Source organism: Rhinopithecus roxellana, chromosome 12 (assembly GCF_007565055.1).
Source record: "Rhinopithecus roxellana isolate Shanxi Qingling chromosome 12, ASM756505v1, whole genome shotgun sequence".
Taxonomy (NCBI): Eukaryota; Metazoa; Chordata; class Mammalia; order Primates; family Cercopithecidae; genus Rhinopithecus; species Rhinopithecus roxellana.
In genome coordinates, this window is record NC_044560.1 from 55,828,345 (window position 1) to 55,856,223 (window position 27,879).

Consider the following 27,879-nt stretch of genomic DNA (forward strand, 5'->3'; position numbering starts at 1 on the left):
AATCCACCGTGGGGCAGCTCTGCCCATCAGAGGCTCTTCTTAGCTCAGAGCTGGGTACCACCTCCCAGTGGCTTCCTCTCCCACTCCCAGCTCTGCCCCCCACTGGGGTGGGGAGCACACTGAATACATCTGTTAGCTCTTTCCTGGTAAGGTCTGCAGAGACCTGGGCCCCCACGTCAGCTCTGCTCCAGCTCCCAGGCCTGCCTCCAGTCCCCTGCTGTCCTCTAAGGGACAGAACCCACTGGTAATGCCCCCTCAGTGAAGATGACCCATGACCCTCCAGGTGAGCCCTTAACAGGCCCAAAGCCCAGGAGGTCCTTTGCTTGGATGCTCCACCTCTGGGAATGCACAGTGAGCTCCCTTGCCGTGTGTGCTGGTTCAGGCCTCACCTGCTATTCCCAATTGGGCCATCTGCACACATCTCCAGGCCCCCTCACCGGGGGCTATGCCCTCTTCTTCCGGGATGCCTGCCTGTGCAGCTACTCTGCGGGCCCCGATAACTGAACTTTCCACTGATGCCTGCTGGTCTGGCCGGGGCGCTGAGGGGCTTGTACCCTGCCCCCTCCACCCGGCACCAGCCCAGCACCTGGCAGGAAGCACGCACAGACATAGCCACAGGCTGTAGGGATAGGGATAATGCTTTTATATTAGTTTTTCTATAACAAGAAAAATCAGCTTTGAGATTTTTATCATTTTTTTCCTTAGAAAAGAATAAAAAATAAAGGCACCCGGAACTTCCCCCACGGGCCTGAAGAATAAAGGTGTCTCCTAGGTGCAGCTGGGCCCTTCCTCCCTGGCTCAGCCCAGCCCCATCGCCTCTGCTTCACTCCTGCTCCAAGGCCCCAGTAGCACCCAAGGGGCTCTCCCGTCCTGCCTCCACTGGGCTTACCTATTGGAAAAGTGCCTGTGTCCTGCCAGGGCATGGCAGGGAAGGACTCTTAGCAGAGTGACTGCCCAGCTCCTGGAGGAGCAGGATGGGCCAGGCCAGGCCAGCAGTCCTGAAAGCTCCTGTCCCCAAAGGGTAGGAAAGGAATAAAAGCCAGCTTTTGTGAGTTCCAGAGGGTGGCAGGCGCCTGGCCACAGAGCATGGAGATACCCTTGTGTCTTCTCCAGGGAACGGACGGACAGATGGACAGGGCAGACGGCAAGCTGCTGTGGCTGATTCTGGCTGGGGCAAGAGCTGTCTGTGGCGTAGGCTTTGGAGGGCTGTTTGCATATGACTTGTGCATGTGTGTGTGCGTGGTGTGTACACACATACACATGTCAGCAGGGGGAGGGAGTGGGTGCCTGTGTGTGCTAGGGTAGGGGCAGACCCTTCCCTGCATGATTCAGAGGGTGTGGCAGTGGTAGTGGCAGAGACTGTGGTGGTTTGGAGGGCAGTGTGTAACGGGCTGTGTGTGGCTGAGCTGGGTGTGTGCGGGTGTGACATGTGTGCACGTGTCTGGTCGTGGGACATGCTGCGGGAAGGGGTGGGGATATGAGACTGTGTCAGCCTGTGTCATGTGGGATGCCCCGTGTGTCCAGCTGGGTGTGCCTGTGTGAGCACGGCCGAGTGGGGGGCTCAGCACACAGGTGTGTGCTGCAGAAAGGAGTCCGGCGGTTCATCGTCCTGCAGAACAAGAAAGAGAGTCAGGGGCTAGCTCAGGGGAAACCCACCACCCCAAGCAGCCTGAGGGGGGCCTGCTGTGTGAGCCTAGCTGGAGGGGCTTTGGACAGGCCAGGCTACTGTGAGAAGGGAGGGAGCGTTGGCCCTGGGAGCCCAAAACCAGTGGGGTGCTCATGCCAGAAGGCCCTTGGGTGCCACCAGCCACTCCCCGGGGCCTCTCCCAGAGCCCCACTAACTGACCTGAGATGGGGCAGATTCTCACCCACCCCAGGACTCCACAGCCCCTCTCATGAGGGCTGTGGTGTCCTCACTGAATGGCCCGTCATCTTGTCGCCAACCCCAACTCTGTGTGAGGACAATGCCTCAGAGAACGGCTCCACCTTCATACTCCCGGGCTCTGGGAGCTGAAGAAGGTGACCCCCAAGCTCAGCCTCTTGCCAGCCCCTCCACACATGTGGATACCCACCCCTGTGTACACTCTTCTCTCGCCATCAACTTGCGCCCCTCTCCCAGCTCCCTCTGTCACCCACCCAAGGGGCCCTCAACAGCCCCCTCTGGTTCCTCTTTGCCCCAGGCCCTACTTCAGTCAACACTCAACAGTGGCCCAGCAGCCCCTCCCACAGCTACGCCCTGGCCCTGTGACCCTCAGCCTGGCTCACTCGTCACCACCTCTCCTCTGTCCTCAGACCACACCATCGTTCCTGGCTCCTCTCCAACATCCTTCTCTGAGTCCCTGCCCACCAGCCCTCCTGTCTGCACCTCCTTCCTTACCCAGCCTGATCCTGGGACCCACGCCTGCAGCCAGCCTCCAGCCAACACACTCCCTTGTTCCTTGCCCTCCTGTCCTGAACTCTTAGCTGAAAACCCAGCTGTGGGTGGATCCACCTGTCCGTCTTCTCCATACCTGTGGTCTGCGGAGCACCTCCCTGCTGCACAGAGAAAACGGAAGACTGGAGGCACCCGGCTGACATGGCTTCACATCCGGCCACGAAGCTACCAACCTGCCTGTGACAGCAGCACCCTGCCCTCTGTCCCTCCTGCTAAAGCCTGCAACTTCTACCATTCCCACAGGGGGCCTCACAGTCAGCTCTTTCCTACATTGGTAACTCCCCCTTCAGGCCAGCCTCTTCCCACCAGCGCCCAAGCCGGCCCCCTCCGTTAAGAGGATGGATGCATGTGGAAGATGCATGTGTGTGTTGGGGCATCTTCCCAGAGCCCCTCACACAGGGCTTGCCTCGAGAGGCCTTTGCTTCCTGTGAGGCTCAGAAAATGAGCGTTTCCTGAACCTCACACCCCATTCCCACCTCTGCCCTCTCTCATCTCTCACAGCCAAACTTCTCAAAAGGCTTGTCTGCAGTGCCTGGACCCACTTCCTTTCCAGCCACTCTCCTCACCCCAGCTTCCCCTGTGGCTACAAAGTCACAGACAACCTCCAGGTGGAAAACTCCAGTGGGCACTCCACAGTGCTCAGCTCCCTCAGTGCTCAGCTCCCTCAACCCCTCAGCAGCACTGACACAGCCAAGTCCCCCACTTCTAGACAGGCCTGTGCATGCATGCATCATGTGTACATGTGGGCATGCAGGTGTGTACGTAAGGGCCTGTGTGTGTGGGTATGCGTGGGTGTTTTGTGTGCATGTACTCACATGCATGTACACATGTGTGTGCAAGTATGTACATAGTCTAGGCCTGCAAGTATGCCATGGAGTACAAGCATGCATGTGTGTCTGGGTGCATGAGTGTGGTGTGTGTATTCTGCCTGTGCATGGTTTGTGGATGTGTGTACATGTTGAGATGTGTGTGCACATGAATGTATGTGTGTTGGTGTATCTGTGTGCATTTGTGTGCATGTGCATATGTGCACTGTTTTACATACATGTGCAAATGCCCTCTGGCCATGGCAGTCTGGGGTTTTCCTACCTCTTTTCCTAACTGCTCTGTCTCAGTCTCCTCTCCCACGTTGCCTGACCCCCTCACTCACTCTCTCACGGCAAGCTTCCCCAGCTCCCTGCAGCTTCAGTGATTGTTTCAAGGCTGACAATGCCTGGAGCCCTCTCTCCTGACCAGACCTCACTCCTGAGCCCAGACCCACATGTTCAGTGCCCCCCGGGCACTCCCGTGACAGCACCCACACCCTGGGTGAGAATCTTCTGGAAGGTGTGGGCCTCCCATAGGCTTCAACCTTTCACTCAGGGCTGGTACATCCCAAGTGCTCTTATAAATTTGCTAAATGGGCAGATGAAGCAGAGGCCGGAGGGTGAAGAATGGACAGAAAGACTCTATATCGGGATCAGGAAGGGGAAAGAGCAGTGAGCAGAAGTGTGTGCTGCCCCACACAGGCCACATACCTAGGTCACATCTGGGTCACCTTGTCACTATCTTGTTTCCTCTTCCTCTTCCTCCTCCTCCTCTTCCTCCTCCTCCTTTTCCTTCCCCAAGCGGCCACGGTCCTTGGAAACGTCACCAAACTCAAAGTTGCCTTCAATGTCCAAGACCTGCAGGTGCTTCAGCCTCCGGAAGGCGCTGTCCACCACAGAGCCCACAGCCAGCTTGTTAAACCTGTGCGAGCATCAAGGCGGAGTCAGTGCCAGGAGCCCAACCCCCAAGGAACCCTCCCTTCCCCCAAGTGGCCTCTCCAGAAGGTAACAGGGGAGAGAACGGCCCTCCTGGAAAGTGGTGCAGCAGGCTGGAAAGGCCAGGGGCTGAGAGCGCGGTGCATGATGGAAGGTACAGGCTGGTCAGCGCAGCCGCAGCCTGTGGTGGGACTGGCACTGGGCCAGTCTGCAAAGTGAGGGGTCTCTCTCTGTGCACACTCTCACTGTTATTTTGGAAGCCACATCTTTGGGAGCTGTCTCTATGCCGTCCCTGGCATTAACCCCAAGGCCTGAGGCTCCTGGGCTGCGGTAGCCAGGGGTCACCGCAGTGCCTGATGTGGAGTGGCACACAGGCAAGGCCAGTGCTGAGCCGGGCCAGGGCCATACTCAGGGGTGGGAAGGTGGAGGCTGTGGCTCTGATCTCAGGCCCCTCACTCTCTGTGCTTCAGCTCCCCTGTAGATGCCTGAGGCACACATCAAGCCATCCTGATGTCATCAAGCCCTGGGCCTTCTGGGCAACTGAGCTCCTGGGAGCACACACTGCTCTTCTCTGCCCCGTCTCCTTCTCTCTGATTTGGGGGCAGGGATTATGGGAAGTGCTGGGAAGAACCATCCTGGCTCTGCTGCATGGAAGCCCCTCATATCCTCAGGGAGCTGCATCCCCTGAATCACTCCAAATCTCCATCCCCAGAACCCAGGGAGGACCTGAACATCTATCCCTGAGTGTGAGGCCCGGGCCTAGCCTGGATGGCTGCAGACACAGCAGTCACCTGCGCTCTCAGGGCCTCAGCTCTCTCAGCTGCAAACCAGGAAGATGCTGTCCGGCACCCTTTCTGCCACAGTAACATTCACAACACCCGTGAACACTGGTTTCTAACGTTTCCAAAGCCCTTTGACAATCCTAGGAACCACATCAGGCCTGGCCAGACTGTCCCCACCCTTGAGAGCTGAGCCGTGGTTACACAGTCAGCAGTGGAGCCAAGCTGTTCCCACGTGCATCAGCTGTCCCGTTGGAGCTGGGGCAGGCCCCACAGGGGTGTGTACAGGGCCTCGAGTGGCCTCCTACCTGAGAAAGATCCCCTTGAGGTTGGGTGTGGAGTCAAAGGCATTGGCGGGCACCGCAGTAATCTTGTTGTTCTGCAGGTACAGGTACTCAAGTGACTCGGGGAGCCCCTCGGGGATCTCTGTGAGCTGATTCCCGGCAATGTCCAGCAGCTGCAGGGGCGACCAAGGGAGTCAGGGACTCCCACCTGTGCAAAGCACTTAACAGCTTATAAAACTCCCACCAAGCCCCCAGCCTATCTAAATCTAACAACAACCCTGTGTGGAGGAGGGAGTGTCTATAACTATCCCCACTTACCAGATTGGGAAATAGAGGCTCAGAGAGGTTCAGTGATTTTCCAAGATCACATAACCTGTAAAAGGCTGTAGCCGGGTGTGCCTGACTCCAAACCGGTATTCTAATTGATGAATGTCCTACCCAGCTTCTTGTGCCTTCCCACATAAACTCACAGACAAGATGTTTGGGTGTCACAGTCCTACCTCCTGACACACTTGTCATTCCCATTAGACTTTGTCATTCCCAAAGATCTCAAGTGGGCAGAGCCCAGGGATCCTCCAGACTCTGAATCTCACCCCACTGGCCCTGGATGGGGGCCACAGCAGGTGCTTGGGTGGGACTGCCCATTTATGGACCTCAGGGGCCACATGTACAGAGGCCAGGAGCAAGGGTGTAAGACCCACAGCGACCCCAGCACAACAGCCAGGCCCCAGGCCGTTCTCCAATCATCACATTCCTGGCATCCGGGGGAGGACAGTCAGGGAAGTGGGTTCCCACAGGGAGCTGCTGAAGCCACTGGGCGGCCCCTAACCTGGAAGCACCCCACCTTCCCACCCAGGTTCTCTGATGAGTTTCCTTTTTTTTTTTAATTTGAGACAGGGTCTCGTTCTGTGGTCCGGGATCGAGTGCAGTAGCACGATCACAGCTCTCTGTGGTCCAGGATTGAATGCAGTAGCGTGATCACAGCTCACTGCCAGCTCCATTTTCCCTGGGCTCAAGTGATCCTCCCACCTCAGCCTCCCAGGGTAATGGAATACAGGTGCATGCCACTGCACCGGGCTAATTATTTTTTTAATTTATTTTTTGTGGAGACGAGGTCTCACTATGTTGCCCGGGCAGGCCTTGAACTCCTGGGCTCAAGTGATCCTCCTTCCTCAGCCTCTCTAACTGCTGAGATTCAGGCATGAGCCAGCGTACACAGTGGATTTCTCTTTCACCCACACTGGTTGAGTTGGGGGTTTTGTTACCAAAGTGAACTATGTGCCCAGGCATCCCTGCCTAATTCTGACCATGTGGTCACAGCAGCCACATTGACTGGCCAGCCCCAGAAAGCATGAGTAGATCCCCACCTCCAGCCCTCTGCAGACTGGTGAGGTGGGCCCACAGCTCAAGCTGGCCCCTCTACCTCCCATCCCAAAGCCCAGACTTCTCCACACACCTACTCCTGTGCCTGCAAAGGGGTGAGCTTGACTCTCCCATATATACCACCTAAACTGGCCCCTGGTCCCCCTGAGCCTGGGGCCCCTACCTGCAGCCATGACCTTCCTTGCCTCCGCAGCCCTTCTCAAACCTGTATCTCCAGGTGGTGAGTTCAGCTTGGCCATACCAGCTGTACTCTGCCCCTCACTCTTGTACCTGCAGGTGGGCTGGGCTCACCCTAGCAGGCCAGCCACACCCTCTGCCTGACCCACCTCCTGCCTCCCCTAAGACCTAGCTTCGCCCTAGCCAGCACACCCAGCAGATACCTGAAGGTGAATGAGCTCAGTCTGGCCATACCAGAGGAACCTCCCTTACCACCCAGCCCTTCTCCTCACCCTTCAGACAGGTGGGCTCTGGGCAGCCATGCCAGTACCCCCCTCCATGGACATGGCCCAGCATCCTCCCTTCCGCTTACCTGCAGATGGGCAAGGTCCACCCAGGCGCGTGGGCCCAGGGCCCGGCTGCGCAGTCGGTTGCTGGTGAGGTACAGCTCACGCAGCTGGGCCATGCCCGCCAGTGCCCCTCGTGCCAGGGCAGCCAGCTCATTGCGCTTGACCTTCAGCACATGGACATTTCGAGGCAGCCCAGGTGGCAGCGTGTGCAGCCGGTTGCCCGACAGGTCCAGCGAGCGCAGCAGGCGCAGCTTGCGGAAGGCGTCGCGGTGCACCTGCGGGCTGGTGATGCGGTTGTAGCTGAGGTTGAGCTCCTCCAGGAAGTAAGTGGTGGCAAAGTCTTCGCGGCCGATGCCTGTGATCTGGTTGTGCAGGATCATGAGGGTGCGCACGCGGCGAGGCAGGCCACTGGGCACGCGCTCCAGCGCATTGTTGTACAGGTGCACCGTGTGCAGCCGCTTGAGGCCCTGGAAGGCCCGCGGGTGGATGCCCTGCGCCTGCAGCTGGTTGCTGTGCAGCAGCAGGTACTCCAGGCTGCGAATGGGGGTCAGCACGTCCGCGTCCACGCTCCGGATTGCGTTCTTCTCCAAGTGCAGCAGCACCAGGCTGCGCGGCAGCCCAGCTGGGACCCGAGACAGGTTGTTGCTGGACAGATCCAAGTACTCCAGGCTGGAGAGCTTCCTGGGGCAGGGAGGGAATTAAGACGGTTGGCAGGAGCCCACATTGTGCTCGTTTCCACCACGATTCCCAAGAGAAGTGGCTGGGGAATTGCCACTAGCTCCTCCCAGCTCTGCCACTCACTGACTGTGGGCCCTCAGTCCTCGCTCCTTGGGTTTACTCAATGATATTCTGGTGTAGGAAGGATCCAGCATTTTCTGACATACAGGAGCTTACTTGAAGACCACTGTTTAACCTTTTGATAGCCTTTTATGGCTACCTTGATCCCTTATAAAAATGAAAATGTATTTGCCTTCAACAAGAATGCTTAAGTCTATATTTCGTACCAAGAAGCCAGCCTCTGCCAATGCTTCTTTATCTCACTGGAATCTTGGAAGTCCTTACTTCTACATAGTTCTTGTTCCCAGGGACAGAGATGTCAACAGAAGCACAAGGCTTAAAGTTCCTTCTCCAGGGAAGGTGGACAGGGGACATGTGTGAGGGGCTGGGCTGGGTGGTTGGCCCTGAAGGAGCTTCACGGCCCCGTGGTCACGCCAAGAACCTGGTGAGACAAGGACTCACCAGAAGGTCTCATTGTCCAGACCCTCGTCAGTCAGGTAGTTGTTCTGCAGGTACAGCTCGCGCAGGCTGCTCAGCTCGCTGAAGGCCCCTGGGGGAATCTTCTCCAGCTTGTTGTTCTGGGGGATGAAGGGAAGGGAGGAGAATGTGAGGGAGGACTGAGGGCAAGGTCAGGGCCTCGGGATGAGGTGTGGAGAGGAGTCTGGGAAGCCACCAGGAAGGGACCCATGTGGGCACCTGTACCCATGTGGGCCTAAGCTCTTCCCCCACAGGCCCCTGCCCCAGTGCCCTGGCCGTGGGGTCTGCTGTGCCCCTCCTTACCCCTCCCCTGCCCACCTTAAGGTGCAGCTTGTACAGGGCAGGCGGCAGGTGCTTGGGCACGTGGCGCAGGAAGTTGCTGGACAGGATGAGGACCTCGACGTTGCTGGAGCCGTTGAACATGTTGTCTGGCAGCCCGGCGTCCGCCAGCTTGTTGTTGTGCAGGTACACAGACCTGCGGGTCGAGGCACAGGTCCTCACCCACCTGGGCTCCCCAGGCCCTGCGCCAGCTAACCTGGTGAGCCTCCAAACCCTTGCCCAGGCTGCTCTCCTTCCATCCAAACTCAAGAGTAGAGAGTTAGAAGGACCTCAGATGTTGCCTACACAGCTGACGGAACCAAGGACCAGAAGGGGGCCGTGCCCCACCACAGGTGGTCCCATAAGCTAGTGGGAGAAATAGGATTTCCTGACCCCTGGCAGAGGCTCCCCACACCTTTCAAGGTCTCAGTCGACCCCTGACCCTTTCAGCCCTGGAGTCCTTGCCTGACTTGCGGCCCATTCATCCCTGCCTGCCAACCCCACGCAGCCTGGTTCTGACTTCCTAGGACTTCCTAAACACAGGGCCTATCTCTGCCTGCCTCTTTGGCCCTAGTGCCAGCACAGGGTCTGTCTCAGAGGAGGTGACCCTCATCCATTCAGCAAATATATAGTGAATATATTATGTAATATAATATATTAACTATAGATATACACATACACATATATGAGGTATATAAATAAATATATATACGAGATGCCAGAGCTGATCTAGACTGAGGGCTGTGTCCACTGTTATAGTGGACACAACCAATGAGACAGACCCTGCCTTCGTGCAGCCAACATACTAGAAGGAGGGAAGACAAGGAACAAGGGTCATCTGTGACAGACACAGCTCAGTTTTGCTGTGTGGCCTCTCTTGCACCTCCATGTGTGGGATGGGGCCATGCACAGTGGCCCTGGGGTCCTTAGCCAGATGGAGAGTCAGTGAGACGGCAGACGCAGGGACGGAAGGGCACTGGGGTTGTCTAGCCCCCAAACTGTCCTGGGGGTGGCTCCCCAGCAGCCCCCCCACCCTGCCCGCACCACCCTGCTCTCTCGCACACCTATGCCACGGGGCGGTCGCTCCTCCCAGTGCAGCTCAGCGAAGGGCAGTTCTGCCTGTTGAAAGATGCTCCCCTCCCCCCAGGGCTGGGAAAGTGGGGACATCCTCACTGGTTCCCCACAATTCCTGTAGACCACACTCTCTGTCCTCGCCTCCTGGCCCAAGTTGTCCTCCTCTGTTAGGGCCCCTGGGTGTCCCTTCACCACAGCCCTGAGCACAGGGCCGCCTTCCAGGCCTGTCTCTGCCTCACACAGGATGGCAGCCTCCACCTCAGCCCCTCCCCTTGCCCCAGCCCAAGCCCAGACCACCCCCGACCTCTGACCTCAAGTTTGGCTTCTGGCCAAAGGTGAGCCCATAGATCTTGGTGAGATAGTTGGCAGCAAAGTCCACACTGATCAGGGCGTTTGGCAGGAAGCGGGGTGCCAAGGTCAGCTGGGAAGGGAAGAGTTGGGGCCGAAAGAGCAATGGAGGAGCAGAGGCCAGCTGTGGGTCCCGCTGCCTGCTGACCACCGGGGCCCCTTCACTGTGTCTCCCTGCAACCAGGCCATCTTTTTCAAATTGAAACCTGTCCCACCCCCCTGCAGAAACAAAACCCAAACCTCTCTGGATCTCCTCAGCACTCAGCTTGGCATTCAAAGCCCTCAGGACTTGTCCCCTGCCCTGCCCGTCCTCCTGGGTTCATCCCGAGTGGATAAGGGGTAGAGGCGGGTGTGACTTTTATACCTGATCTTAGCCAAAAGGCCAAGAAGCAATGGGTGTGACTTTAAGGTTGCTCTGGCTGCTCGAAGAATGGGGAGCAAGTGAAGAGGCAAGCGTCCAGGTGAGGGATGGGGGCCAGTGCGGTAAGAGCTGAGGACCTCAATGGGACTAGACATGGTGAGGAAGCTCAGGGCCCAGAGGCACCATTTGTGGCTTGGACCAGTGAGGTCGTAGGTGGCTGGAGATGCCCCTTACAGAGCTGGGAAGACAGAGGAGGACTGGGTCTGGGGACTATGGGCAGGAAGCTGTAGCTTCCTTCCACTGGATGTCTAGGGGAAATGCCAAGGAGGCAGGCAGATCTCTGAGTCTCAAGTCCAAGGAGTAGAAAGGGTTGGAGACAGCCACTGGACATGGCCATGATGCAGATGGGAGACAGAGTCTGGGAGGGCACAGGTAACCTCCAGAGAGTGGAGAGAGAGGAGGGGCTGGGACAGAGCTCTGGAGCATACCAAATATTTTGAACATGAATATCTTTGTGCCTTCACTCATGACGTTCCTTGTACTGCAGTGCCCCCCTACCCTGGGGCCCCTGCCTAGAATCCTATTACCCTCCATGCCCCTGCTCAAATGCCATCTCCTCCAGGAAGCCCTCCAGGTATGAATTCCCCAGTGGGGACAAGCTCTTCCCCTTCTACACTCCTGTGGGCCTTGGCTTCTGTCTTCATAACCTGACACACTCTGATGCCCTGAGTGATAGGCATGGGGTCAGGGTCTTCCCCACCCCTGACCCGGGGCCATGTCTGAGCAGCAACAGGGACCCAGCAGCCAGTCCAGAAAGGCCCTGGTGAAAGTTCATGGAACTCAGGGAAGACAGTGCCTGGAGGACAGGGCAGCATACCCCCCACCCTGCCTTGAGCCCCTCACCTTGTTATTGGCCAAGTACAGGTAATTGAGGTTGGTCAGATGCTCAAACGCCTTCTCTGGGAGCCCTTCAAAGGACAGGCATCGGTCAGAGCCCTGGATGAAGGAGACGCTACAGGGAAGCATAGCAAGCACCCACCCTCCTCCGCCAGCCGCCTGCCAGGACTGGGGAGGCAGAGGCAGCTCAGATCCCCTCCCAAGCAGTTGGCAGGGCCCGCCCAGCCCTGTTCTTTCTCCTTGCTCACAGGAGCCCAGGCTCAGAGGAGCAGGCAGTTACTATCTACTGAGAGACTGACTCCTCGCTCTGAGTGGGGATGACCCCTGAGAGGTCAGGCCAGCGGCAGAGCACCCAGCCTGACCCTTTTCTGCCAGGAAGAAGTGCTCCCCTCTGGGAGAGCCCCAGAAGGTCAGAGCCCCGTCCACAGGCAGGTGGGCTGGGCTAGGAATGGCTCCACGCAGGGTGGGGCTGCAGCTCTGGGCCTCCTCACCACCTGGCTCACCCCAGCTCCATCTGGCAGATGAGTCAGGACTCGACTGCTGCCGGGAGCCCTGCCAGGCTGGCCTCTGACCCTCGTTTCCCGGCTGCAAGACCCCCAGATGCTGGACCTCACCCACATATCTAACAAGAGGGAACAGTTATATAAACTGGCATGTCTCTCCACGGAACACCCTGCTGCCGCTGTGTAAGAGGATGGTCAATGAGAGGCTTGAGCAACACGAGAGAGGCGGCCGAGCTGAACGGCGAAGAGAAACAGAGCAGGCTGTGATATCATAGCATGTGTTCAGCCACGAGTTTAAAACACAAAGGAAAAAAGACCACTGGACTGTGGTGATGGCTGCCCCACTAACTACAACTCAGCCAATTGTACCTTTGAATTGGGTAAATCGTATGGCATATAAATGATACTTCAAGAAAGCTGCCTTTTAAAAATTGGAAACAGATACACCAAAATGTCAATAGTAGTTAATTCCAAGTGGCAAAATTAGGAGAAATTTTCTCTTTCTATTTTGTTTTACAAAGTTTCTATCCCAATCAGATGTTATTTTCATGATCAGGAAAAACAAAATCTTTTTAAAATGTGAGGACTCTACAACTCTTGGGTTCTAAAGGCCCTCGGAACCGAAGAACCTGCGACAAGGTTCTGGAAGCTCAGCTTCTCTGAAGCGTCTCTCCTGTGCATCCCCCAGGTCTTAGAAACACCCGCCTGGGGCGCACAGGAGGGATCAGAAGCTGGTTGGCGTGTAAGAGGTTTTCTCACTCTAGGGAGATTCTTCAAGCAATCACTATATCAACAGACACAGAGGTTTCCCAGTTTTCACATAATGAAGATCAGGGATCCAAACTTCTTCAGAAAGCTAAAGAGGCACCATGTGTCCCATTGGAATGGCAGACTTTGCAGCCATTGTTGCATAGGGATTACACAAATTGAAGAGCAGAGGAAATATGAAAATGTCCCTTCATCTGATCCACATGCATGTGGCAGCCCAAGGCTTTGTTGTAGGAGCCATGACTGTTGGTATGGGCTAGTCCATGTATCAGGAATTCTGGGCAAATCCTAAGCCTTAGAAGGAGAGAGCCTCTCTTGGTCTTGTTGGAGGAGCTTGCTTTAGTTAGACAGCTTTTTTCTTTTTTGAGATGGAGCCTCACTCTTATTGCCCAGACTGGAGTGCAACAGCAAGCTCTCAGCTCACTGCACCCTCCACCTCCGGGGTTCAAACGATTCTCCTGCCTCAGCCTCCTGAGTAGCTCGGAGGCTGCTGAGTAAGCGCCCGTCAGCACACCAGGATAATTTTTTGTATTTTTAATAGAAACGGAGTTTCACCATGTTGGCCAGGCTGGTCTCGAACTCCTGACCTCAGGTGATCCACCTGCCTTGGCCTCCCAAAGTGTTGGGATTACAGGCATGAGCCACCACACCTGGCCTAGTTAGACATCTTGAAACACGTCACCTGAATGCACTTGATGATGTCCACCTTCTTAAACTGTTCAGATGAAATTAGTTGTAAAGAAGACAGGGACGTCTAGGGGATATGTCAAGGAGGCAGGCAGACCTTTGAGTCTCAAGTGCAAGGAATAGAAAGGGTTGGAGACACAAGGATCGGAGGGCACCGGGGTTGTCCAGGCCAACCCTGATGTATTCCCAGTTTGCTGCAGAATCTCATGTTTTGGATGTTATATAAGGGTCCTATTTTCCCCAGTTAATTTATCTTTTTTCTATCTGTCTTGTGGACTGGCTGGCTCTTTTAGAACTCTGTCCAAAAGTGCATGGAATATAACTTGTAAAGTCTCCCACAACTGATATTACCTATGTGTGTGTTTAAACCAAATTTAGAAAGCTTGCGATAGAATTGCACAATAATAATATTTATTAAAGAATCACAATTGTAAACATGAAAATAACTTATGGATTCTAGTTTAGTTCTTTTGTAATTGCAGAATTATATTTTTGCTGCTGTTGTATTAGAATCATTTTGAAATGTCATCTTGAAACAGAATCATGTATTTTAACTCATGCAAAGGTAAGTGAACACTTTAAAAATGTGTGTGTTGCTTATTTTCTCCTTAAGAATTATAAACATTTAACTAAACAAATGACCTGTAATGGAATTGATGAATGACTTATGAGCATGCTGGTTTGGCCAGACAGTATACACAAACTTTCATGTACTACAGAATGTTATTACACTTGTGAAATTCTCTTGTCTAACCTGAATTTACATTCCATGGTGATAACATGGTGTATGTATTATTAAAGTAAGGGACTATGTCAAAAAAAAAAAAAAAAAAAAAAAAAGAAGAAGAAGAAGAGAAATACCCGTGTGGTATTCAGGCAAGAAGAGGGAGCCCCTTGCCCATGTGGAGCTGGTTCTCATGCAGCCCCACTGCTAGACCGGCCCAGGCCTGCTCTCTTCCATCCACACCCCAAGATCCACAGGGCCAAGCTCTCCCCCTGGGCACCCAGCCTTGTTCAGGCCCCCAAGGCCCCACTCGGTGTCCCTGACCCTGGGCTCTGGGTGGCCCCTCACCTCGGGAAGTCAGGCGGTTGTTTTGCAGGTTCAGCGTCTCCAGCCGGTGCAGACGGGAGAGCTCCTCAGGGTAGATCTTTTCCAGCTGGTTGTTCTAGGGGGTAGGGGGTTGCGAGGAGGCAGCATCAGCCTAGTGGAGTGTGCCCTGGACTCCATTCGCTACCCGTAGCTCCAGTCCTAGAATCCAGTCCACCTGCTGGGTGCCTCCCTTGGAATTCTCCCCCATGGCAGCAGACCCCCAGTGCCAGCTCTGGGCCAGGTCTGGATATGGGCTCTGGGGCACAGCAGTGACCACAACAGCTGTGTGGGTCCGGCCTTCAGGGAGCCCACACATGGACATCTATGGGCAGTTCAAACTAGACATGCTATCTCCTCCAGACCTGCTCCTGGAGCCTTCCCACCTCGTGACAGGCAGCCACAGCTGCTCCCCAAGCCAGAAATCACTTTTCCTTCCCCTCCTTGGCCCTGCAGTCCCCTTTTCCCTTGGAACACATGGAAAGCTGGGGCAGGTACCACCTCCTCCAGAAGCCTTCCTGGATTGGGTTGGGGCTGGATTAGGAGGCTGCTCTGGGCCCCACACACAGTCCTTCCATCTCCATCTGGTGCCTCTATCTGTTTAAGTCTCTGCCTCGCCCACTGACTGTAAGCACCCAAAGGGCAGGGAACGCTGAGCCCTGCCTCCATGCCCAGCCCCCACACACGACCACAGGCCCAATGCAGGCGCCTGAGAGAGCTGGTGTGTGGATGAAAGAAAGTGACAGTAAGAGCTGTGCTCAGCATGGCCCTTTTTCTTAGTAGCTGCCCTGGCCTTGGGCTACCACGGCCGCCAGCTCAGACCCACCAGTGTGGATGACGGAAGGCAAGTCGCTCTCCTGCACTGGGCCTGATCGCCTCTGGGAATGGGTGCTGCAGCCCCTCCATCTCCCAAGGGCTGCTGGGCCACACAAGGCAAGGATGGGTGCGCCTGCACTCCAGGGTGCTCCCGGTCTGGACACTGTGTCCCACCTCTCAAGGTTCCAAATTCTAGCCTGCCCCTTGGCTGGAGACAGCACTCCATCCTCCCAGGCCCCTCCGTATTCTGTCAGGTCTACTTTGCTCTGGTTTTCCTGGCCCTGTAATAGTGGCTGTGCATTCAAAGGGTCAGCTGCTAGGCAGGTCTGTGTCCATTTTCAGACAGAGCCTGGCTCAACTTACTGGGCCCAGCCAGGACGCTAAGTGAGCAAAGGGGGTTTTATTGTACTAACACAGTGCTCCATGACTGGGACATCAGGAGGGGTGTCACCTGGTGCAGCCAGGGCCCCAGGAATCTGACCCTGTGGTTGGGAGTGGAGAGCGGCACATATTGGAGGTTCTGGGTGAACAGGTTGCTGGGAATATCGGGGTTCTGGGATGGGAGCCAAGGGTGTGTGGGCAGCCCCCGTGACCACGGGTGCAACGCCGACCTCACCTGCAGAGACAGGTGGTTGGTGTGTTCAGGCAGGTCCCCTGGGAACTCACGCAGGTCGATGCCGCCACAGTCCACGACGCCCTCCTGGGAACAGGCACAGTCTCGGGGACAGCTGATCACGGCTGGGCCAGGCCCGGGCTCCTCAGGGCTCAGGACCAGCACGGGCTCCTCCTCGGCAAATTCGTTCTCTTCAGGGCTCAGGCTGTGGCCGCCGCTTCGACCAAATCCTGGGGCTCTCATGGCAAGCACAGGTCCCAGGTGCAGCTGTGGCGGCAGCAGCAGCAGGAGCAGCAGCACCCGGCTCTGGGCCATGGTGCCTGCAGGGAGTGCCGAGTCAGATGCGCCTGGGCGCCAGGGCTGAGGGAACCTGTGAGACACAGTGGACACAATTGGGGCCCTCGAAAGTCATGATGGGGCCCTCCCGAGCACAAAGCAGGGCCCACTCTGGACCGTCCTCAGAGCCCAGCCGATGACTGACTGCCACTCTCCGCACCTGCCCAACCCCCACCAGGCTGCCCTCCAGAGGCGGGGGACGAGGTAAAGCCCTGTCCTCTGGCAGGTCTGCAAAACCTTCTGCAGCCTTCATTCAGCAGGCTTGACCCTAAGGAGTCTGTACCCCTATTTCCTAGAAGGGGAAGCTGAGACACGAGCTGGACTGTGCTGAGCCCTTGCTATCCTGGCACTGGTGGTGTGGGAAGACCCCGTGCCTCCTCCAGCAGCCACAGGCCATGGTAAGCCAGCGCCGGCAAGGTGCGTCCCAGCTCTCCAGATTGCCATTCTCAGGTCTTCCTGACTTGGTCCTGACTCTCTTCCAACTGTCCCCTCAACTGCCCCCAGTTCTACAGGACTATTGGATAGCTCCTCCCTCCAGGCCTTTGCACATGCTGTTCCTTCTGCCTAGAGTGCCCTTCCTCTCTCTTGTGCAATCAGCATTTTCTTTTCTAGGAACCAACTTCAGTGCTATGGACATGGGAAGAGGGGGAGCAGCAGGACGCTGCGATGCCCTGGGGCTCCCCGTGACTGCGTTCACCCAGAGCTTAGCATTAGTTGGGTTGGGTTTTGAATAGCAAAGGTGTCTTTCCCACAGAGAGCTGTGAGCAACTCTCTGTGTCACTAGGTCAAGCCCAGTGCCCGGCACAGAGAAAACATCAGTGACTACAGCTGCTGCTGCCCTCATGGCCTCCCAAGTCCCATTCCTGATGGGTATCCCCTCAGCTGCCCTCACCAGGGCTTGATGTACTCAGTGACCACTGCCTGCCAGAGACCACTCCCAGGCATGGCCCCCGGGTCCAGCAAGGATGAGGTACGGGGGATGATCTCAAGCCCACAGAGGAAGATGCTAGAAGATGCCATTGTCCCAGCAGTCCCATGGCGTACGCTTAGCTCTTGGTGGGTTCCTGGGTTCTCTTTACCGGGACTCAGACATCTCTGGGCTGTGATAAGACATGCTAGTAGCTCAGGTTCACTGACTCTCAGGTCCCACAAATCCCAGTTTGAGTCCCACCTCTGACTTGCTGAGCCTCAGTTTCCTTGTCTGTACAATGCATATAATACATCTAAACACACAGCTTCTGTGGAGTAAGATAAGACACAAAGCACCTGGCTTTTAGGTGACGAGGTGATAAGGTGATGCTATTAGGTGATGAGGAGCTGCTGTCACCACTGCAGCAATCATGCACAGGAACATGCCGCACTAAGTGAGCAGCAGGGACAGCGGCAAGGACCTGCTAGGGACGCCTCCAGCACGGGGGACATTCACTCCTGAGCTGAGTGGCCTGGCTCAGGCTGAGCCTCGTTCCCCACCACCAGATCAGAAACCATGACCATAAAGCAGCTAGAAGGGTCTGGCAAGACCCTGGGCCTAACAGGGTTTTGTAAATGGGGAGCTTGACAATGATGTTAATGTCTGGAGCTAGCGGCCACAGCTGCAACCTTGGCTCTGGCCTCAGCTCTGGCTCTTACGTGACTATAATCGTCTAAACCTCAGCTTTCTCCCCCATCCTTGGGTATGATAACAGCACTGTCCTTGTGGGAAGACTGGGAGGGGTCAGTGAAATGCATGTACTGCACACAGTAAGTGCTCAATAAACGTTAGCTTTTCCTGCCACTCACTAATTGTCTGTTCCATGGGCATGGTCTGCACCCCTGCCATACCACTGCTCACTCCAGAATCCTCTGCTCCTGCTCCTTTTCCTTCCTTTGTCTAGATCTTGTAGATCTTGCTGGGTTTTTTTTTTTGAGACAAGACCTCACTCTGTCACCTAGGCTGGAGTGCAGTGGTGCAATCATAGCTCACTGTAACCTTGAGCTCCTGGGCTGAAATGATCCTCCAGCCTCAGCCTCTCAAGCAACTGGGACTACAGGGGTATACCACCATGCCAGCCAAATTTTTTAATTTTATGTAAAGATGGGGTCTCTCTATGTTGCCCAGGTGGTCTCAAACTCATGACCTCAAGTGATCCTCCCAAAATGCTGAGATTACAGGCATGAGTCACTTCGCCTGGCCCTTCGTTTGTGCTTTCTGACCCAATCTCAGGCCCACCTCCTCCCAGAAGATGTTGCAGACATTGTAGCAGCGTCTGAGTTCCTGCTGCCCTGTGTGGCCGTGGGATTTCAGATACCACTTTGCCTCACTTGGTGGCTCAGCCAGTTATCTGAAGTAAGGGCCCATTTGTGCCTGGGCCTGTACTGGGCACTGGGACACAGGTGAGGTGGAAAAGATCCTTGTCCTCCATCTGGAGGGGGCAGCAGACCCTGGTCCCAACAACCACTCCCCACCCAGACTGGGGGTGGGCGGAGCAGCATAAAAGGGGTCCCAAGGAGTAGGAGGTCCTAGAGGAGACAGGAGGGGTGGCAGCCAGACTTGCTTGACCCTACAGATCCACATGGTTTATGGAGACTCAGGTCTCAGCCACTGGCCCAGCAGAGAACCAGGGAGCCCGGCACACCTGCAGCTTCCAGGCTCCAGGGATCAGTCGGTAGCAGCGAGTAGCACCCACAGCAGCCCAGCCCTACGCTGGCTCCACCACACCCCTGCTGCCCCTGCCCCCTGACCCAACACCGGTCTACAGACCATCATTCCCACAGCACATTATAAACTCCACAGCCAGCTCAACAGCCGGAAGCCCCTTGCCCATCTGACCCCACTGCAGTCTGGTGTTCTGAGAGTGGGAGTGTGGGCACAGGCCCAGGCCCCAAATTCAATCAGGGCAGAAGGCCAAGGAGAAGAATCCAGGGGAAGGAACTCTGGTCTCACATATCCTGTGCACACACCAGGCAGGCTGTTCTGCCTCCTCGCCTTCTGTTTGGTGTCTGTAAAAATCTGTAAACTGTATCCATAAAAATATTGAATTTATATTAACATTGTGCACCATACTGAAAATGTTATCATCACCACTTTACAACTGAGGGAGCTGAGGCCCAGTGGGGTCAGCCAGTGAACAGCTGTTAAGTGGCAAAGCTGAGCTCCCAGCCCACATCACATCAACAATGCTATGCTGCTCTCCCCTAGGCCAAGCACGACGGGGAGCAGGGGACCCAGACAGAGGACTCAGCGTGGCTTCTGCCCTCCAGAGACCCACAGCTGCACCGGCCACTCCATTAGCCACGGGCCACACGTGGCTACTGGGTACTTGAAATGTGGCTGGTCCACATAGAGATGCAAGTATAAAATGTAGTGTCCATGGATTTCAAAGACATAGTACAAAAAATAATGTAGGATGCCTCATTAATATTAATATTAATGACATCAAATCCCATTTATTGTTATATTGATTACATGATAATATTTTGAACAGGTGAAATAAATGTTACCAGTTTCATTTTACTTTTTAAAATGTGGCTTCTGGCTAGACAAGGTGGATCATGCCTGTAATCTCAGCACTTTGGGAGGCTGAGACAGGTAGATCACTTGAGCCCAGGAGTTTGAGACCAGCCTGGGCAAGATGGTGAAACCTCATCTCTCCAAAAAATGCAAAAAATTAGCCAGGTGAGGTAGCATGCACCTGTAGTCTCAGCTACTCAGGAGGCTGAGGCGGGAAGATCACCTGAGCCCAGGAGGTTGAGGCTGCAGTGAGCCGTGATCGCACCCCTGCACTCTAGCCTGGGTAACAGAGTGAGGCCCTGTCTCAAAAAAGAAAAAAAAAATGGCCCCTCTAGAAAATGTTGCATTGCATATGTGACTTGCATTTGTGGCTCACATTATATTTCTATTGGACAGTGCTGGTCTGCAGCTTTATGCATAAGCTGAGTATTATAATCCCATTCTAAGAGGTGACTACCAGGCAAAAGGGAAAGGGTCATACAAGCAAGGGGGTCGGTGTGTGCGAAGGCCCAGAAGCAAGACAGTTCACACTCACGAGCCTGCTACTTCATTTAATTCTCACAAGTAGCTCCCAACTCCGTTTCTTAGACTAGTGAACAGAGGCTCGGAGCAGTAAAGTGACTCATCCAGGCTTACACAGCAGTCAGAATTGGAACCCATGCCCTTCTATCTCTAAAGCTCTCCACATGAGAAACACTCACTGCTGGCTGAGCTGCCCCTCTGTCCAGGGGTCTGAGTTCTTCCTCACCAGGTGGACTTGAAACTCCTGGAGACCAGGGAGCTCCCCTGCTCTTCCCCACACACCTCCCACACGGCTGGGTACACACAAGGGGCTTTAGGGGGCTTATCTTGCTCCATTCTTAGAAGGGCAAGGCTGAGTACAGTGGCTCATGCCTGTAATCCCAGCACTTTGGGAGGCCGAGGCAGGAGGCCAGAAGTTCAAGAACAGCCTGGGCAACATAGTGAGACCCCATTTCTAAAAATAAAAAATTAGCCAAGTACCCGTGGGGTGTCTGGTGGGGGATAGGGACTGGGAGTGATACAAACAGGTACAGTTGCCACAACAAGCCCAGGCCACAAAGGAGAGATGTGAAGGCCCGGTTAGGGAGTGTGAGCCTTATCACTGGAAGATGAGGACCACTGAAGGGCAGGAGCATGACACAGGGTGGACGTGAGGCTGTGCAATTGGGGTGGGTGAGGGCTAAGGGGGCCTCACCCTGGCAGAGAGGTGCTGGGCTGCAGGAATGGAGGGAGAGGTAGGAAGGACAGACAGGGCATGGAGTGTGGTCCCTCCAGCCTGGCCAGCCACTCTCAGGGCTGTGAGGCCCTGGGCAGGTCCAGCCCTACTAGCTGTGTGACCTTGGCCATACCACTGACCCATCTGCATCTAAATTTTCCTACTTGTGGTTTTTGTTTTTGTTTTTGTTTTTGTTTTGAGACAGAGTCTCACTCTGTTACCCAGGCTGGACTGCAGTAGCACAATCACAGCTAATGCAGCCTTGGGCTCCTGGACTCAAGTGATCCTCCCACCTCAGCCTCCCAAGTAGCTGAAATTATGGGCATGTGCCACCACATCTGGCACCTGGCTAATTTTTTATTTTTAGAAATGGGGTCTCACTATGTTGCCCAGGCTGTTCTTGAACTTCTGGACTCCTGCCTCGGCCTCCCAAAGTGCTGGGATTACAGGCATGAGCCACTGTACCCAGCCTTGCTCTTCTAAGAATGGAGCAAGATAAGCCCCCTAAAGCCCCTTGTGTGTACCCAGCCGTGTGGGAGGTGTGTGGGGAAGAGCAGGGGAGCTCCCTGGTCTCCAGGAGTTTCAAGTCCACCTAGTGAGGAAGAACTCAGACCCCTGGACAGAGGGGCAGCTCAGCCAGCAGTGAGTGTTTCTCATGTGGAGAGCTTTAGAGATAGAAGGGCATGGGTTCCAATTCTGACTGCTGTGTAAGCCTGGATGAGTCACTTTACTGCTCAGAGCCTCTGTTCACTAGTCTAAGAAACGGAGTTGGGAGCTACTTGTGAGAATTAAATGAAATGGTAGGCTCAGCCTGTCACCGTTGGCACCAAGTAGGTGTGACATAGCAGGGGTTACTATTACTGAGAAAGTAAGCGGGACCCACCGTCTCCTCCAACCCCCACCAGGGAACGAAACCTCAAGGCCCAAAGTGTGAGGTTAAGGTACGACTAGAAGAAGGAAGGGAAAGGGAGACCCAAATCAAGAGGCGGATCCTCAGCCCCCAGCACTACCTTCCTTCTACACCCAAATTCAGTACAAATCGACTGACCACCTGCTCTGTGCTGGGCCCCAAACAGCTGCATCTTACTGACTCTAATAGAAATCCTGGGACTACATGTTTGTCTTCCCATTCTGCAGATTTGGAGCTCAAGCAAAAAGGTCTGGCATTGTTGCCCATCCCTAGAAAGCTCCTACTCAAATGCCCCTGCTCAGGGAAGCCTCTCCTGCCCCCTTGGCTGGGTTAGGGTGTTTCTGGGTGCTTCCACAGCAACCTTGGCCAGCTTTATCCTTCAAGTCTCAGCTGGGCCTCCCCTGTCTCCCCAAGCCTGGAGTGGATGCTGGGGAAATGTTTGCTGAATGAATGACTTTGTGAAAGGCAGAGTTGGAAAAGATCTTAAGATCTGCAATATGATCTGCTCTGACTCCCCCAGTTTGCAAATTAGTGTGTTAAAGCCAAGGCCAAGAGTAAAATGTGGGTCTTCTGACTCCTGCCCAGAGGCTTGAGTTGGTCTTGAAGGCTGAGCAGGAGTTCTCCAAGTGGACAAAGTGGGAGAAACAGCCCTCTAGGCAGAGGCAGGGTGTGATCAAAAGGCAGGGGTGGGGCTAGAGGAGAGGGATGTGTGTTTAAGGAAGGGTGGACAGGGTGGGAGGCCCAGGTGGCCAAGGGCCTCCACCACCATGCTAGCGTTGGTGACAGGGACTCATTAAGGGTTCCAAGCAGGACACGATCAGCACTTTCATGTATGACTACACCAAGCCTAAAAGTGCCACCATTAGTAATCCCTTACCCTAGACTCAGGCAGAAGGGATAAAGTGTGTGCCCACAGATGACATGAAACACAGTCGTGTGACTCTGACACTTCTTAACTTGCACTTGAGGCTAGAGTAGACTGGGTCCTGGGCCCTAAGAGTGGACATGAGGGAGCAGAACCCCCAGACCAGTCCCCACGGGTCTTTCCCAGGGCAGTCCCCAGGCTCTTCTGAGTGACCTACCTCGGAATGCTGTGCACCTGCAGGCCAGCCAGCCTCCTTGCTCACCATGAGCCCTCCTGCCTCACCGCTGCCTTCCCACTGTGGAAGGTTTCTATACAAAGGAGGGATAGGGGACGGGACCACCCAGGGGCTCTCCCGGTTCACACCAGTGGCGCCTCTTGGAGTGGAGGAGACCACAGCTTCCCCTTCCCTGGCCAGCCGGTAATCGAAAGGGCAGACAGGTCAGTAATTCACTCCAAGCGCTGGGGGCGCATCCTCCGCGCCTCCCGGACCAGGTCAGTCAGTGCCGCGCGCACTCGGGCCAGGGTGCTCGCCTCTTGCTGCCGCGCCTGCTCCTCTCCAGAAGGCTGCGGCGCCCTCTCCTAACCCCAGCCCCCGAGGCTGCCAGGAGCCTCGCCGTCCCGCCACCACCTCCTCTTCCACCTGACGGCACGTCAGGTATTCCAACGCCACGATCTCATCCCCCGCCCCAGGCCGGGCTGTGGCTCGGGGACCTGGAACCTGGGGCTTCCGCTGCATTAGCAGAAAGGCGCGGACCTTGCTCCTAGCGCTTCGCGGACCCCCACCCCCTCCTCCGTCCAGTTGTACCGGCTGGGAAGCAGCCGAGTAGACAGACAGACAGACGGACTCCAGGCCGCCAGTGGTTGGCACCAAGCTGGGGCGGCACAGTGGCCGGGGAAGCCGAGCCCCGGAGGGGACCCATCCGGCGGCCGACGCGCCCTGGAGCCAGATCTTTGCCCCTCTCCGGGCCTCAGTTTCTCTATCTATAAAGAGGTGGAGGTTGGACTCGCTAGGGGGCCTGAAGAGTCAACGTGGAAAGACGCGGGCTACTCCGGGCCCAGGCTCTCCTGACAGGGGTCCCCGCCCCTACACAGTTCCACCTGCCCCCCACATTCCCTGTCGCCCGCCGGAGTCCTCCCACTCCAGCCCCCGCCCCCATCCGCCCTCAGATTCTTTCCAGATGTGCGCAGCGGGAGGGGCCTGGGGACGGGGACCTGCTTCTGCTCAGAGAGGAGAAGGCCCCTGCCTGGGTCCTGACTGCGCAGGGGTCGCACTCCAGAGGAGGAGATCTCCGGCCGTGCCCTCAGTGCAGGGTCCTACAGAGGGGGTGAGATGCGGCGGCTCCGCCCCAGGCAGCTGCTGGAGCCATCCGGAGAGGCGAGGAAGTCTGAGTGCGCTGCCCGGGCTCAGCCCCCGGCCCCCCGGCCCACCCTGGCCGCCAGCGCCCTGTACCTGCTGCGCCCCAGCGCCGAGCCGCGCCCAGCCGGCCGAACGCTCTCCCCCAGTCTCAGCTGCGCTACGCGGGCTCGGGCTCCTTCCATTCAAGTCAAGCAGGGCGCTCCGCGACGCAAGTTTTGTTGTGGGTTTTCTCCTCCCCGCCTCTCTCCCGCCCCCCTCCCCCACTCCCCACCCCCTGCGAGCATCTGCTGGACGCCGGCCTCCTTCGGACACAAGCGTAGGGTCCCCCCAGGCGCGGGCAAGAGAAGGCCTGCCCCCTACCCGCGCGGGACTTGGCCTAGCCCCACTTTCCGGGGAGGCAGAGCAGTCTCACCGACCCCTCTTAGCCCCGGCAGCCGCACCACGCCCCCCGAACCCCCACCCGGGAGACCGGGAAGGCGGGCTGTCTAGTCCACGACGCTTCCTAGTTCCCAGCCTTCCGCACTGGAACTGGACCCCCTTTAGGCCCCGACACCTGAAAGGAGGGCTGGGAAGAGGGGTCCTTCGAGCCAGTGCCTCTGAGCTGTATCTGCCTCATTACAGAGGATGTTGCAACGCTCCAGGCACGAGTACCTTTCCGTTCACTCTCCCACCCTGGGGTCCTGGGCCGTGGCTAATGGGGCCGTCAGCCAAGACCCTGCTGGGCCTCTTCCCGGAAAAGTTCTCCACGCTCCACCCCACCCTCCACTCCCATCCCTGTTGGCCCTGGGCCCACAGCCTGGTGAGCCTTGAAGAATGGTAAATTGGGCCGGAGTCGGGGGCATGCAGATCCCAGTCACAGAAAAATAGGGCGGGTGAACAGTGAGACCTCACGCCACCATATTGCTCCCAGGAGCTGCAAATGTTTCCAAGTAAAGGAGCATTAACTACTACCAGCTGAAGCAACACTGTTTGGCGCCAGGGGCTTCGGCGGTGGAACAGGCAATGGGGCTGGGCTTAGGTGGTACTTGGCACCTCCACTGTGTAGCAAGCCTCTTCCCCTTACCTGCTCTGGCCTGTGGGCAGGGCACCCACACCTGCCTCACCTGGCTGCCCTCCCACTGGAGAGGAAGAAGGATACATAAGTCACACATGGGACCTCTTGCTCAACCTTACCCTGAATGAATGAATGAATGAATGGCCCCTGTAAAGCAGCTCCAGACCTTTCACTGGCTGGCGCCCCCATGGCAGCCTCTGCTTATACCACATGCATGACGCCCTGCTTATACCATACGCATGATGCTGTGCTTATACCACATGCATGATGCTCTGCTTCACAACTCTGCAAAGGAAGAACTGCTGCTGCTCCACTTCATAGAAAAGAGATGGCCTCAGAAAGGATACTTGACTGAGTAAAATGCCCATTCACTGGCAGAGCTGGGGTTTTGAACCCAGGTTTACCCTTCTCCACAGCCCAAATTCTTCCTATGATGGAAACAGGCAGGTAACTTGAGCAGGCAAATGTAGCCTAGATTTGAACCCAGGACTCTCTGTTTCCATTACACCAATAACTCAAGCACTTAGCAAGAATGGGGAGGGAAAATATTTTGCCTTCTTTGGCCTCAAATTCCAGTCCTTTCAGAGCTGAAACTTATAAGAGTTGGTATGATTCACAGAATTGGACCTGGACCAACACAGAGATACATCTCGTGTCTTCTCCTGAACATTGAGCCTAGATTCAAGTAGAGCTAAAAGGACAGGATTCTACCAGCTTGAATACTTATGAACTAAAAATTTTTTAGGACAATGAGAGCCAGCACATATTGGGTGCCCAATAAGTGATAGGCAGCATCCTAAATCCTTAAAATATTTTAATCATCCTAACCCTGTGAGGAAGATATTCTCTATACCTTTAACTGCTAAGGCCAGGGTGTTTCAGGGGCCAGCTACACGGCACATCACACATCCAGTCCCCACCACCTCCCAGAGAAATAGGCTCTTCTGTGGAATGCTGAGCCAATGCCCACGTGTGCTTTGTGGTTGGCTGCTACTATAGACACAAGCTGCAGGAGGAATCATTTTGAGTGCCTCTGGTGGAAAAATGGAGGCAATCTTGGTGCTCTAGAAGCAAATCCTCTTTCAGAAGGATTTTAAAGGTAGAGTTTGAAATTGAGGTTCCCTGAATCTACTTGTGCTGCTTCAGTTCCTTCATGCTGCCCCTCAATTTCAGCTCCTGTTTGATATTACTGAAGTACACAGTGTCAAGTACAAGGCTTTAAGCTTGGAGCTGGGTTCAAATCCTAGCTAGGTTCAAATGAATATAAAAATAGTGCCTACACCTCACAGTATGTCTAAATTGGAAAATGCAAGCATAGAACTTTACATAGTACCTGGCACATGGTAAGTGCTCGGTAAATGGTAGCTATTACTGCAAAACTATCACCCAGACCTGACCAAATAGCCAGGGAACATTATTAAAATACAAATGGCAAGTGGCAAGAATTAAACAGTAACCTCTGCACTGCCCAGGACAAGTGTCTTCTAAATCAAAACAGTAAGAAACAAGAACACTCCAAAGAGGAGGGAGGAAAGACATACATAGATACGGTAGAGAGAGCTAGGAGTAAAGAACGTTCTAGAAGACTCAGTGGGGTTTGATGATGGGAAACAGGAGACGAGGAACAATGAGCTCTTGTTATGCCTCATCATCAGAGAAGAAAATAATTCCTCCTACTTTGAGCTGAGGGCTGAAGACCTTATTAAGCAGTAGAGTCCCAAATAGCTATGGCAGCAGCTTGATTTTCTGGACATTTAAGGAATCCAATTACATGGTGGTGTTTGGGGTATATGAATTCCATCTGAAGAACTTTGATGAAAGGCAAGACTCATCAGGGAACAAGAAGAAAATAATGAAAAAAACTTCAGTCCAAGTCAAGTACACAAGGAGTCTCCTGGGCTCCTATAACATCTCATACAGACTCTTTATTATTGGAACTTTCTTGCTGTTTTTCCTCTTTCTCCCACTGGATTGTGAGTCCTCCAGGGCAAGAATCTCATGTTCTGTAAGCTCTCCTCTCTCACCATAAAATACCACTGTGATAGGCAGAATACCACCCTACCCCGCCCCAAATATATCCACACCTTAATCCCTAAAACCTTTGAATATGTTACATGGTGAAAGGGACTTTGCAGATGTAACTAACATTATGGACTTCAAAATAGGGAGTTTATTCTGGATTATCCTGATGGGCCTAATCACATGAGCCCTAAAAAACAGAGAACTTTCTCTAGCTGGAGAGAGAGGAGATGAAGCAGAAGAGGTCAGAGACATTTGAAACATGAAAAGGACTTGACTAGCTTTAAAGATGAAGGGGGTCATAAGCTAGGGAATAAGGTAGCCTCTAGAAGGTGAAACACCCATAGGCTGCCAGGAAGGGTACAGGGACTTCAGTCCTGTAGCAGCATGAAACTGAACTCTGCCAGCATCTGAATGAACACGGGAGCAGAGCCATCTTCTAACCTGGAGCCTCCAGATAGGAGCCCTGGGCAGCAACACCTTGACTTCAGCCTTGTGAGACCCAGAGCAAAGAAACCAGTCAAACCCAACCAGACTTCTAGGCTACAGAACTGTGAGATAATAAATTTGTGATCACTACTTTGTGATCATTTGTTTCAGCCACAATAGAAAATAAAACAAACATGAATAACTAAAACTGGTACACACTTTCCCACACACCGTTTCACTTGATCTTCACGGCAAGCATGATGGTATTACTGCCCCCTTATTTTAGAAAAGGGATGCTCAGGGAGGATATGCAACTTGCTCAGGTGAC

General features: G+C 54.9%; 1 protein-coding gene and 1 pseudogene across 1 annotated transcript; one reads left to right on the forward strand and one right to left on the reverse strand.

Moving 5' to 3' along the window:
- Nucleotides 1-623: 623 nt before the first annotated feature.
- Nucleotides 624-24,342, reverse strand: PODN (podocan). Its single transcript, XM_010372208.2, has 11 exons — nucleotides 24,143-24,342; nucleotides 15,858-16,224; nucleotides 14,411-14,504; nucleotides 11,387-11,451; nucleotides 10,086-10,195; nucleotides 8,701-8,857; nucleotides 8,368-8,483; nucleotides 7,152-7,809; nucleotides 5,264-5,412; nucleotides 3,952-4,162; nucleotides 624-1,609 (listed from the first exon to the last, which is right to left on the reverse strand). The coding sequence occupies exons 1-10, from the start codon at nucleotides 24,229-24,231 to the stop codon at nucleotides 3,979-3,981; spliced, it is 1,989 nt and encodes a 662-aa protein (XP_010370510.1). The 5' UTR covers nucleotides 24,232-24,342; the 3' UTR covers nucleotides 624-1,609; nucleotides 3,952-3,978.
- On the forward strand, nucleotides 12,034-12,950 carry LOC104669669 (annotated as a pseudogene).
- Nucleotides 24,343-27,879: the final 3,537 nt, after the last annotated feature.

Coding starts and splice junctions, on each gene's coding strand:
- PODN (XM_010372208.2), bottom strand. CDS start 24,231: ATGGAAGGAGCCCGAGCCCGCGTAGCGCAGCTGAGACTGGGGGAGAGC. Junction 11,452..14,410: donor CAACCGCCTGACTTCCCGAG/GTGAGGGGCCAC, acceptor TGTCCTTTGAAG/GGCTCCCAGAGAAGGCGTTT. Junction 10,196..11,386: donor TGTACTTGGCCAATAACAAG/GTGAGGGGCTCA, acceptor TTCCCTTCCCAG/CTGACCTTGGCACCCCGCTT.